Source organism: Perissodus microlepis, chromosome 22, assembly GCF_051167445.1.
Source record: "Perissodus microlepis isolate ML-2025 ecotype Zambia chromosome 22, ASM5116744v1, whole genome shotgun sequence".
NCBI lineage: Eukaryota > Metazoa > Chordata > Actinopteri > Cichliformes > Cichlidae > Perissodus > Perissodus microlepis.
In genome coordinates this window covers 18252894-18266540 of record NC_140481.1, presented here as the reverse complement: position 1 = coordinate 18266540, position 13647 = coordinate 18252894, and the positions used below count along the sequence as shown (strand labels likewise).

At 44.7% G+C, this 13647-nt stretch overlaps 1 protein-coding gene across 2 annotated transcripts in view; it reads left to right on the top strand.

The window, feature by feature from the left end:
* Nucleotides 1-13647, top strand: part of jarid2b (jumonji and AT-rich interaction domain containing 2b) — a 106636-nt gene that overhangs the window by 87189 nt on the left and 5800 nt on the right. Inside the window, exons 7-16 of one of the 2 annotated variants that reach the window (XM_084918943.1) lie at nt 3520-4972; nt 7121-7725; nt 9768-9860; nt 10152-10270; nt 10431-10501; nt 10654-10768; nt 10929-11034; nt 11150-11332; nt 11981-12111; nt 12507-12693. In XM_084918943.1, the coding sequence (XP_084775069.1) occupies nt 3520-4972; nt 7121-7725; nt 9768-9860; nt 10152-10270; nt 10431-10501; nt 10654-10768; nt 10929-11034; nt 11150-11332; nt 11981-12111; nt 12507-12693 (3063 nt within the window). The remainder of the gene's footprint in view (nt 1-3519; nt 4973-7120; nt 7726-9767; nt 9861-10151; nt 10271-10430; nt 10502-10653; nt 10769-10928; nt 11035-11149; nt 11333-11980; nt 12112-12506; nt 12694-13647) is intronic. The other variant, XM_084918944.1, reaches the window with a different exon arrangement.

The following is a 13647-nucleotide window of genomic DNA, read 5'->3' as shown; positions in this document are numbered from 1 at the left end:
AACTACTGCAAGCCACACTGTGCAGCATGGATAATAAACTTGGGTAGGGCATCGAGTTTGATGAATGCAATTTGCAATTCTGAATACTGAATATGGTCATTCCTCCACTATTTATTTAAATGCCCGTGTTGCATTAATCAGGGCATCCTTTCAAGCAAGCTCCTATGAGCCGGTTAGTAAACTGTGTACGTTGTTGGTGCTGGGCTATTGTGACCTTTCTTCAACTGCTTAAAAATCAGCCTGCCCTGCCTGGATTGCGTTGCTTTGCAAGTGACAGGAAATTGAAGACTTAAATCAGATTTATGCCTCACTTTTAAGGTGTTCTGGTGGTTGCATCATAAATCACTCCAGCAAAGGAGACCGTTTAGAGTTCAGAATAGGATTTAACCCACCAGTTGTCATTGCATCACAGGAACATTTGATGGATACGTTTGTACGCTGCGTATCAGACATTCAGCACTGTCTTTATTTTGAACAGCCATAAACATCAGAAAACACACAAGATGACCAAATCTCTGTATCATCCAAATGCACACACACACATTTTTATGGACTAACTAGAACACACCAATTTACAAAAAAGTAAGTAAATAAGTAAATAATTCTGTGCCTGTCAAACACAATAATCTTGCATGTAGGGCTGGATTTTCTGCCTTCCCCTGCGTCTCTTTCTTTTCCTTTCTTTTGTGAGTCAGCAAAGCTTTGAAAGGGTTAAACTTTCTGCTGTCTTATTCTATCCTCTGGCTGGCCTCCTCTCGCTGTCTATCTCCCACCCCACCCCCGCCTCCTCGCCTTCTCAGGGCCTGCTCCTGCAGATATTGTGTGTTAAAAATCTTCCTGGCAGGCCTCAGCTGGGCTATAGCAACACATGATGTCATCTAGACCCACCTCCTTTCCCCCTCCCTCTCCTTCCCGCTCACGTGCGAATGAACAGTCTCCGGCTGCCTGCCTCCTGCCTCTGTCTGTGTGCTCTATTTTTTTTCCTTTTGGCTCTTTATTGTCTCTCTTATTCTGTTCGTCGTTCTTTTCATTTCTCGCTGCCAGTCGCTATTAGAAGTGAACCTTTCTTTCTTTCATATTCTACCTCATCATCACTCTTGCCTTCCTCCTTTTCCACCACACCAAATAAAAAGTGAGGGAGACCTGCTGAGAGCACCCCCCCTTACCCTTTTTAAGCGAGGCGGTCCTCTGAGCCCTCTTGTGGCAGGAAGGTGTCATGACAGTTTTGTTGTCTCTGACATTGTCAGCAAAAGTTGCTGATTAGATATGACACATACTTCCCATATTTATCCTGCAGCTTTATGACAGACAGCTGTTTAGACATCGTTGTTGCCCTAAATAACCCGTTGCCTGAAACTTTTCTTATCTATGGATATATTCTTTTTAGTAGTCTAGTTTTGGAGTCGTAGGAGTTCTTACATTTTTTTTTGTCACTGTTTATCTCATGAAAACAGCGTTTTAGCCGGCAGACTTACTTTATCTGCTCCTATTTCTACTCAATCTGCATTTACTCCTCCCTCTGCCTTGTCACCCTGTTTTATTTTTGGCGTTCTTTTCCCTCCATTGTGAGAAGAAGCGTTTGTGTATGTAGGGAGACGGGGGGAGTGATTGACGGAGGCAGGGTTAGGTTTCAGTTCCCCCTTATCTTTTAATGGCCTGGTCTTTGTGTCGGCCCCCCACCACCTGAGGCAAACACAATACAATCCACACACACACACACACGTGACACGAGAGCCCTTCAAAGGCGAACCTGTCAATGGACCGGCTGTCACCTCCCTCCTGTGGCGCCCTGGCTGTGATTGATAACTCCATCCTCTCCCATCCTCCCTCCCGCCTTGTTCATGTGGTCCACCTCCAGCTAGTCCAAACAGACAGACGCAGCAGAATGACAGCAATAAAATACTGACGCATTTTGTTTTTCATGTTTTCTAATGAAAAGCAGGGCTCTGTCATGTGTTGTGTACAAATCTGCCTAGCCGTGCTTTGAATGCATGACTTTGAAACATGAGAAAAAAGACATACAATAAAATCATGTTGGCTTGTATTTGAAGGAGCTTTCACTGGTATAACTACAGAGCCGTGATCCCCACTTTACCATTTCATACAAGCAAACAGGGATCTTTAACTCTTAAGATCTTAAGATTTCTTATCATTCTCACGTATAGGCTAACCAAAAAGAAGGTAAAAGTAGAGCCCTGACAGATATTAGCTTTTTGCCAATAGATATTGGTATTGGTACTAAAATAAAGTGTTTATACTTTGGCCTAGAGTGCAAGGGATGTTTTACTCCACAGACACCTCTAGCAGCTTTTAAGGTGGGATGAGAGGGGATAATGTTCTGAAATATGTATACAGATGAAATACCTTTGGGGGAAAAAAAAGAGACAGGCAGGAAATAAAGCTATGAAGAGAAATGTGAGTGAAAGCTGGACAAATAATGGGCACATCAGAAAGAGCCACGCTCTAATGGGAAAATAGACAAAAAAACAGAACACAGTTTAACGTGTGCCGAGGCAGCTGTAGAGCTCTTTGAACTGAGGGAGAGGGTGGCCATGTTTCTTCCCACAGCTGCATCCCAGTATGCTAGCGGTGGAACTAGACACCACTGTACTAAACCTCAGATCTACAGCTGGGGGTTTAAAGACTTAAACACACATGTGCTCAATATACACTCACTTGCTTCTCCATACTTCTCCATCATGCGCATTAAAACACCTTTTTACCCCAAAAAATGAAGTCTGGCATTTTTAAAAAAGCGATAGCCAAATAAAAGGCTATTTTTATACGTCCTGATGGGATTTTATTCCATCCCAGTGACCCCACCTTCTACCTCATACTGTCCAGCCATCTGCTAGCAGAAATCAAGGAGCCATCCCTGCTTTCCATTTCATGTCTGCCATCTCTCTCTCTCTCTCTCTCTCTCTCTCTCGCTCTCTACTCGCTCTAAACTGTTGTTTATCTCAGGATGTAGTGGCTTTGGTTTTGGTTTGCACATATCCTTTGCTGAATCTCAGTCGTTGTGCTGAGAGCAGTCTACAAAAGTGCAGCAGATTTTAAAAGTATAGTAATCTAGACAGTTGATTGGCTCCCTAATGAATAGCGACGGTTTCCGCAAATAGCTTTGGTCTGACCAGCCAAATGTTTTACTGCACAGCTAGCATCTGAATGTTTGGCCTCTTCATAGCATGGAGTGTGGGTGCGCCCACGCCCCTGCATGTGTTGGCTTGTACATTCTGATAATTTTATTTTCTCTCTCTCTCTGTGTGTGTGCGTGTGTGTGTGCGTTTTGGGAAAATCATTTATACTATGTTAGCTGTAATAGTGTTTTTAACAATGAAAGGAATCTGGCCTGACAACAGCAGTTCTGTTTAAACTCGGTCAGCATGCCACCCACTGTTGTTTCTTACAATGAGTCCTTTTTCTAAAACAGACGTAGTCACATGGCTGTTGTAAGATTGGTCACTCTATGACATCTAACATGTCTCAATTGTCTCTCCCTGCTTCTTCTGTGCATCTCAGGTTTCTAAAGTAAACGGGCTGACACGGGCGGGCTCGGCACAAGCCGTCAATGGTGCCAAAAAGAGCCGCGACTTCCGACTGCCCTCCAAAACTGTGAAGAAGTACACAGCCACCGTGTCCAAGGGCCACGTCACCTACACCAAAGCCAAACAGAAAGAACTGGGCAAGAAAACCAAACTCAGCAGCAGCAACAAACACAACAGCGCCGCCTCGGCACCATCGTCAGCGAACAATCACAATCAGCACAGCCAGCCAGCAGCCAGCAATGGGCTGGCCAACTCAGGAAAAGCAGCGGCACCAGCCCACCACAGCAATGCAAAAACCCGCAAACAGGTGCTACTATCCAATGGGCTGCACAATGTGGCTGCCGGCGGCCGTCCCAACGGCAGGCTAAATGGGCAGCGGCACAACACCCTGGCCAAGGAGGATGCGCAGAAACTGTGCCAGCAGGGCCAGGGGGAGTGCCATGGTCGAGAAGGACTGCGGAACTCCAAGCGGCGTCTGGAGGTGCTGCTCAACTCGGTGGGGACGGGGGTGGTTGAGCACAAAGCCAAAACGCATGGCACTGAGGCCAAGAAGGCCAAGCTCCAATCCACTCCTTTGGAGACCCGCAGCAGCAGCAAGAAGGTGGCCAATCAAGAGAAAGGTACCACGCAAAACACCTCGTCTACCACTCCAATTTCTAATGGACACGAATCAGAAACACCCCCTTCTCCTAAACAAACTCAACCTGTTACCCCACCTCCATCTTCTACTCTCCCTCCTCAACAAACCCTGCCTCCTTCTGCACCAGCAGCCAACGCGGAGCCGGTGAACCAGCGACCTAAGCGGGCATCGGCTGGCAAGCTGATGTTGATACGACAAGCACAGCAGCAGCAGAGCAGGTCTCATGGTCGGAGTGCCTCCTCCCCCTCATTAGGCCAGAATCACTCACCGAACCCCAGTCACGTCAGCACTACCTCAGACCCCCAACAAACCTCTGTGTCCTCCTCCACCTCTTCTCCTCTTACTTCCACCAACAGCCCTGGACAGCTCAAACCGGCAGCATTGCGGGCTGTTGACCGTGACAAGGAGTGGGAGCGTGAGAAAGAGCTGACGCGTCAGAAGGAACGCGAGCAAGAGAAGGAGTGGGAGCGCCACCGGAGTAAGCCGGAGGGCTGGGCAGCCCTGGGTGAAGTCCCCATTTTCCGGCCGGCTCCAAGGGAGTTTCAGGACCCCCTGGTGTACTTGGATGCAGTGAGGGAACAGGCCGAGGTGGCTGGCATGTGCCGTGTGGCGCCACCACCAGACTGGCGACCAGAGTGTAAGCTGAGTGAGGAGATGCGTTTTGTTACACAGGTGCAGAGAGTCCACATGCTGGGCCGGCGCTGGGGCCCCAATGTGCAGCGGCTGGCTTGCATCCGCAAGCACCTTAAATCTCAGGGCATTACCATGGATGAGCCACCTGTCATTGGTAAGTGAACACGCACATGTGTATGTGAATGTACAGTAGCAGTACTGTATGCTAGGGTGTTAAGTGTAAGATGCTGTGTTGTTTGTTTGGAGTTGACTTTTTTTTTTCTTTAGGGATGTTAAAGCTCTGCAAAATTGCAAGCTGCACCTGAACCGTCTAAAATGCTTAGTTGGCTGACCAGGCTTTTTTTTTTTTTTAAACCCTTGTTTGCAACACATTTGCAAAAATGCCAGCTTAGCATGCCCACAAACAAGGAGCAGCTGCCTCAAAAAGTCTCGACCATGATGACGCCACATGTTTTTGGTTTTTTTTGGTTTTGTTTTGTTTTTTTGTTTTTTTTTCTGGCACAACTGAACATAAAAGTCAGAAGAGCTGAAGATCCAGTGAATTGTTGTTGTTTCTGGTCACACAGTGCTGTCATATTGCTGAAGGGGGAACTCAGAATTGCTGATTCTTTGTGTAAGCATGAAAAATAAATGGTGTGATGTGGTGCAATGATATAGTTTGTGCCATTTAGAATCATACGCTGATTTCTGTTGCTGCATTACTGAATTCAAGCACTGTTCATTCATTTCATTGTCAAATTGCCTGCCGACCAATAAGAACGGACTTGATTTTTCAGAAGGCCGTTAAAGAAACATGAGATATGTTTCAGAGGGAGAAATGAGTGCAACAGCAATGATATAGCATGAGAGAATATGATGTGATTTAGTTTTTATTTTTTCTATATGAAAGAATGTAAAGCTGTTCTATCATACTCCCGAATGTATTTATGAAACTGTAAATGAGCGTACTGTGAGCATATAAAGTATGTGCAGAGTTTGAGTGATGAGCGATAGGCCACAGGTTTCTTCCTGCACACTGTCACGTAGAACCAGAGGTTTCTTTCTAAGAGTGATTATTAGCAAACAAGTAAACAGACATAAACACAAGCACACTCAACCCAGTCAAAACATGGCTGTCCACATCCCTCAATAAACAATTTCTTTATAGGAAAAAATGTGCAAGTACAGGTTACAAAATAGCAACATTTGCTCAGTACTCGACGCACACACAGAGTATGGTTTGTCACAGAACTCTCCTAATTCAATTTCTCCTGGATCCTGGTCATTCACATGTTGCTGTTTATGGTGATAAGTACAACAAAGAAGATGATTTACAATCACAAAAACTGCATTTTGCATCCTTTGTATTCTGCAGTTTAACTGTGGTTTGGCCTCCTTTGCTCTATAAAACTGTTTACTGTGACACTTATGCACTACTTATTGTTTCCATTGATATCACTGGTTCTCCGAGAGCTTCAGCAGTATTCGGCCTGATTTGTATCTCGCCGTTTTATAGATGACAGCAACAATGTGGAACATATCAGAAAGGAGCCTGGCGGCCAATGAAAACAATATTTCTCTCAGATTGCTCAGTCACCTTCTATTTCTCATGATGACATAAGCGTTTTATGAGCATTTAAACAGCCTCGGGTCGGGACGGAAATCCAATGTGTGAGCTTTGTGCATGTGCAAATTCTCATGTGTGCAAACAAGTGGCTGTTTAGTTTTGCCCTGGTTGAATTTGTGCAGTCTCTTGTGCTGTGTGTAGCTTTTATATACAGCTGAATACAGATTAGAGCCAGGGCTAGAGTGAGGGCTGTTGGTTTGCGGCTGTTGGCCAGAGAAACCTGGCAGCCAACGGTCCACAGCGCAGCCAGCCAGGGTACCCTGGTTTCAAATGACTTCTTTTACTGTCCCCAGCAGATCAGTTCTACATTAACAGTAATTTGTGTCTGTGTTTGGCACAATGAAGGTTCAGATCCGTTTTGAAAGGTGGATTGGCTGTTTCAAATAAAATGAACTGGGCAGGAGGGAACGGCATGTTTACCCAAAGGAGCAGATGGCCCAAGATGGCATTCTTTTAGATTAGCTTGATTTCTGCGACTTTTTAAAAAGCGGAGTTTATATTAGTGAAAACTGCAAACTTCTTTATGTACACGACATTATTTTATGAGTCAAAATTGTTATTTTATATCACTTTTTCATGTTAGCCTATGAAACAAATGTTCTGTTGAACGCACTCCAAAACCACCACTTGCCGCTGGTTTTGTAAGTGCTGCTCATGTTCTCCTCTTACTGAACCTTCTTTTTCTGCTCCATGCAGGTGGCTGCGAAGTGGACCTGTCTCGTTTTTTCCAGCTCATCAATGACATGGGCGGCATGCAGCAGGTGATGGACCTGAAGAAATGGACCAAGCTCGCCGACCTCCTGCGCATCCCCAAGTCTGCACAGGATCGGCTGGCCAAGCTGCAGGAGGCTTACCTGCAGTACATCTTGTCCTACGACTCACTCGGTGCTGAGGAGCGCTTGCGACTGCAGACTGATGTGCTGCAGGAGAAAAAGGACCTGGAGTCTCGCCGCGGCCCTCTGGAGGGCCTCGCAGATTCTTCAGCGCCTGGCGCTTTCTCTCTGCCGCGCTACGAGCCCAAAAACGGGCTCGTGGGCGGGATAGTGGGAGGGGCAACAGGAAACCACCGCACCAATGGAGTGTATCACCATCTGAAGGAACTGGAGGCTCAGGTCAAAGCGGGCCGGCGCCGGCTCTTCGCTCAGGAAAAACAAGGCAAAGAGGACAGGCAGCATGCGGAAGAGCAGGAGGTGGAGGACAGGGGTGTTCTCAGTGACCAGCACAAATGTATTTACAAGGTGAGGATGAAGACGACACTTGCTGTTTATGGCACACATTTGAAGCATACAGACAAGAGGCACGTAAGTTTACCTTTTGTTATTGCTTATGCATACGTTTCTGCTCTCTGCACTTTTCTTGTGATAAGTCATTACATGCTGTTAACACCTTTTGTCTCTTATTGACCTGCTGTTTAAAGATCAGCTCCAAGGCATGGAAACGTGTGGCGTCTACCTTATTTCCTTATGTTATGGTCGCCCTTGGTATTATTTTCATACCACTTTGGCAGGCATTGTTGGGTTTCTTTTACTCCTTTGGTCCAACCTGATGTACATTGTCTTGTTTATATGGTAAATGTGCGGTTCGAGCTATCTTTTCTGGCCTGTCGTCAGTGCCAGAGCACCTTTTAGAGACTCTTCAGTGAATCAAGATATATATCGCTCATGAGGTGTAAACATTCAACACTTAATTTGACTGTTTCCTCTGTCACATCTTAAGCGACCAAATGTACACCCTGTTTGCTTGCGCTATATATTGTTTTCAACAAAGTGGATTTCACTCGGAGACATTGTTGGGATGTTGTTAACCACACAGATGTGAGTGCCTATTGAATTTTCTTACTGTGCTCTTGGTAACAATATCGTGCTGTTAACTGCCACAGTTTGTGGTTTGTTTAAGCAAACCTCAGAAGTATGCACACCTGCTTTTACACAGAAATAGTTGGGCCATTGAAGTGAGGGGCCGGCAGTTTTATTTTCTTGTGGTTTTGTTTTAATATTTCTGTGCAGCTGTGTTTGGTAAGGTGGTCTGTAGAGTTGCTCGTGTGTGTATTTGTGGACCACATAAGATGCATTTCCCCAGCCCGCTTGCAGGCCTGCTGATTATGGCTGGCTGAAAATGTAGGTCAGAGAAATGGCAGCCCCCAAAACAGCCCGTACCCATCCCCCCCACCGTTCCAAAGCCCCGCCTCCACAAGCTTTCATAACCCTTCAGCTCCTTGCGTCCAGCCCTCTCCTCATGGCTTCTCTCCTTCAGCCCATGTCCTTGCTCTCAGCTATTTTCCCAAATATCCAGTCCTCTCCACAGCCCCCCACCCCCACCCAGTTTCTCTCACTCTTGCCAAATTCTCTGCGTACCTATTCGACCCCCAGTAGTTTGTGCGCATGTGGAAATTTGAAATTATTCACTCTGTATGCACAAAAAATGGGCCATGTGACTGTTTGTGTACATTTATTTTGAAGCAGCATCTTGGGTCGAAACTGTAATTAAACTTTCTGTGTTCACTCACTGCACAATACTCCACCCATCTCCAATCTGGATCTCATTTGATTTTTTTTTCTCCTTTCCTTTTGGTAACCAAATCCCTCTGTATGAACACCCCCCACCCCCACCCACCCACCTACCCCCACCCACCCCCAACAAACGTGACCCCGTAGTTATACAAGTACTGCTCAGTGCACAGTGACATGTGAATGGCTGTCACTGTCCTGACTTGGAAGTCCTGTCAAAACGTGACTCATCACTTTTTTGCAGAGCTCAGATTTGTGGCTATTATTCATCACAAGTGCCCCCCAAGAGGAGCTTACGTTTCACTTTTTCGATCGAGAGGACAAAGTGCACGTCAAGGGTGTAATTAACTGTAATTACACTGGGAAAAAGCTTGAAAAAGCGCTGCTACTGAATGAGAAAAAGTCTTGTCAGTGCACCAGACTGTAATTTAACTGCATTGTTTCACAACCCTGAAGCTAGTGCAATCATAAAAAGAACTAAGTCAGATAGTACTTGCAAACACATAAGAGGGAAAAAGAAGAAAGAACAAAATGTCACTGTGAACATTAGGAATCCACAAGGTCAAACTTCAGCCTGGTCTGCACATCTTCAGGCTCAGAGTTGGCAGATTTATGGTCACCTTCAAAGATTCTGTGTAGCAGGGTGTCAGTGGGAGAGGGTCAAGTCCAGGGGAATTGTCTCACACTAACAAAGGGAGTAGAGATCCTTGTAGAAACACACACAGTCAGATATGCAATGTTTTATCCTTATTGCCCTCCATTTGACTTCTTGACTCATGCATCATGGGAAAAATAGATTCCACTGATGATTAATCTTAAATCCATGTGATTTGCAGGGGAAATCGGTGTCTTTGACCAACTTCTTCAGGATAGCGCGGAACACCATGACCATGTGCTTTAACAAGGAACCGTCTGCTGCTGAGGTTGAGGTTAGCATCCTGTCATCTTTATCAAACATCATCTTCATTATCTAAAGTAGCTTTCAGTGTTAAATCTTTGTTGTAATTACTTTTTTTAATGAGAAAACATTTAGCCCTATCAAATAATACATCTGTTAATGAAATCAAGCAGACCGTAACTTTAAGATCATTTTTAAAAGGTGAGTTGGTTTCTCCTCGATGTCAGCTACCAGCATGACTGACCATGAGGCACACCTGAATCCTGTACTCTGTTTCATGCATACTTTCTCTTACCAGTTTTCTGTTTTTGTCCTCTTGCAGCAAGAGTACTGGAGGATTGTGGAACAGAGAGATTGCCATGTGGCAGTGCATTGTGGGAAGGTGGACACCAGTACACATGGCAGTGGTTTCCCCACAGGAAAGTCAGAGCCATTTTCAAAGTAAGTGTTTCTCATCTATCTTGTGAGTTTGGGTACATTTTTCTACCTGCAGCAAAGTCTTTACCTGATCACCGGTCAGATAAAACTTTTTAACAGTCAAACTATCTGCTTCCTCAAAAGTCATTCTTATAAAAATGTCTTCTTTTCCTTCTTTCCTCAGACATGGATGGAACCTCAATGTCCTCCCAAATAACTCTGGATCCATACTGAGGCATCTGGGTGCTGTGCCTGGTGAGAATTATTTTCATAGCACAGTCTGTACGTTGCTCTACAAATGTAGATAGTCTGTGTTATCTTGATCACTCCAGATGTTTGAGCCATTTCTGTTGTTTAGCCTGCAGATATTAATGTTTCTGTCTCACTTAACCTTCCTGTCTCTACAGGGGTGACCATTCCCTGGCTAAACATTGGCATGGTCTTTTCTACCTCATGCTGGTCTCGAGACCAAAATCGCCTTCCATATATTGATTACTTACACACTGGTGCTGATTGCATTTGGTAAGTATGCGCAGAGGCGTTGTCTCGGTGTAAGTGTGTGCACCAAAAACTTGTTAATATGGTAAAAATGTGTAAAATTAGACAAGAGAACTAATAGACTTGAATAAAGGAAAACTAAGTGAAAAGTTTGAAACTGATGTCTGTGTGTGTGCTCGGACAGGTATTCTATCCCTGCTGAGGAGAAGGCTAAGCTGAACAAGGTGGTCCATACACTGCTTCAGGCCAATGGCACGCCAGGACTAGAGATGCTGGAGAAGAATATCATGGTAAGTCTATAAAAATCCATTCATATATATTTTAACTGGAAGGAAGCGATGCTTTTGATCCTAAAACTTTGCAGAGTCACTTGGAAATGTAACGCCGTTTATTTCACTCTTCCAGATATCTCCAGAGGTGCTGTGCCGTGAAGGCATCAAGGTTTATCGTACTGTCCAGCGGAGTGGCCAGTTTGTGGTCTGCTTCCCCGGTGCCTTTGTCTCTAAAGTGTGCTGTGGCTACAGCGTGTCAGAGACGGTGCACTTTGCCACACCACACTGGATGAACCTGGGTTACCAGGCCGCAAAGGTCAGCATATAAATCAGGGCCAACAAAGCTGAACCAAAGGCCATTTCGATGAATAATGACATATTTTACATCACTGTTTGTTTTCATTTCGCAACAGTGCTGTGGACTGCAGCTGTTAAAGATTCAATTTGGGTAGAGGTGATTAACACTGAAATGAACTTAATTCAGCCGGTGTTTTGACCTTTGAGTTCTGTTTCCTGTTTGTGAGCGTGAGAGAGCTCCCGAGTAAACCTTTGGCTCGTTGGACTTCATTATAGCTGTAATAGAAGAAAATGTTCCCCATTGTCATTATGGGCATAACAGTGATGGAAGTACATCTACCTTCAGCAATGCTATCATACCCACAGCCACATTAAGATTACCCTTCAGGGTAATGTGACATTCATAAAATGTACTGCACTGTGGAGCACTGCCTGAAACGCGCTCTTGCAAATTACAAACATTTTTAGTGAGGAATCATAGGAGAGACGAGAAACATTGATCTGTGTGTAGAGACCTTGGTTACACTACAAATATTCTCTTTGTTATACACTAAAGGACATTGTCAGCATTCTTGGAGTATATTAGTCCACATCTTTATATTTTGGCTGAAAGCTGGACAAAAATGGATATTAAATGGCTGATTTTTTGTTTTTTTTCCACTCACAGGACCTGAAATGTCGTTGTATAGCCAAACCATTCTCAATGGAGAAGCTACTGTATCAGATCGCCACAGCTGAGTCCAAGAGGGACAACGGCCTACTCCTCACCACCATCTCCACCCTTCTCAAAGACCTCAGGTATGATGCAACAACTCATACAAACGACAAACACGGCAAAGCTACAAATCCAGTTTTATTCGATTTCTAAAGATCGCCACATCAAACACTAATTCAGTCCTCTTTTAAAAGGTGTGCCTATTATTTATCAAACTTCTAGTTTTTGTTTGAGTCCATTTATGTTCATAAGATAGGTGTGGTCTAATTCACCTTATAATGACTAAATGTACTGTTGTTGTAAAGGAAGAGGAATAAATTGTGATTGAAGTTGGCTATAATACTATTATATCCATTGTGTTACTGTACTGAGATCTGAGTAAGTGCCATTCTCTGTAAGCTCCACTCTGATAGTTTCCCCTTGATAGCAGCAAACTTACTTCTGCTCTCACTCAGTGTGTGTTTGTTTTGTCCATCAGGAACATAGAGATGCGCCAACGTCAGGAACTTTACAAGGCAGGTTTGCTCTCCTCTGCCCGTTATGGCACACACGATGGCAGCCTGGGACCCATCGAGGGACGTAAGAAGCCTCGCGGCAAATGGCTGACACTGGAGTCCTCAGAGAGGCGCTGCCAGATTTGTCAACATCTCTGCTACCTGTCCATGGTGAGAGCACAACGCCCAGGGGTTTAACATGACAGTGTGTCAAATGTTAAATGGTTTGGGTTCAGTTTACCTGCAAAGGACTTCCTTCCTTCCTTCAAGTCAACATATTCATCCTAAATATTTATAAATGAAATCCTACATCTGGTTAGTGTGGCTGTAATTGTAGGTCTCTTACTACTCGACCTGCTTTAGTGATAATGTTTCGTATAATAATAGTACCTTTTTTGTTGTGCTGGAGGCCAGGCTTGGGGAATTGGAGGCATGGTTCCGCACCGCTGAAAGTAAACCTGCAGCTGTAATGGCTAGCCAGGCCCAAAGTAGTTTAGCTGTCACCCAAATGCACTGCCGGGAAGAAAGGCCGGCTGCTGCTGAAAGCAAGCGCAGTCCGAAAGAGAAGCCCTTGGTACGCAACTAGCACGTTCAAAATTCTAACCATGTGTTTTTTTCCACTCAGCGACACCTGCAGAGAAAAAAAACTCTGGTCATTGGCAGCTTCATACTTAAAAACGTGAACCTGCAGACTCCAACAGCAGAGCATTTGTTTGAACTAAAGATAAACGTAGATTTACTTAGACTGTAATTCAGATTGAAAGTAATGGCATCCAGTTGTTTTAATCACAAGTCACTAAAACTAACATTGAGTTAGTGTGTGACTTTACTAACAGCGTCTTCTCCCCAGTCTGACCTGGGTTGACATGCATAGCTGGATGTTGTCTTTTAGCTGCAGGCTGTCTGGGTGGTGTCCAGCAAACAATATGGGCTTCGTGGGTAACTGGAAAACTTTAGGTGGAAAACGTGGTCTTTTTTAGAGAGACTGCAACCATCCTACTATGGGTGGTGCAGCTCTCATCTCTATGAATGTTGCTGAATTTATTAAAAAACAAAAAACATGACTATCCAGAGTTGATTAGTCTGTGTTTGATTCTGGATGATCTATGCAGAGTCAAGCACAGG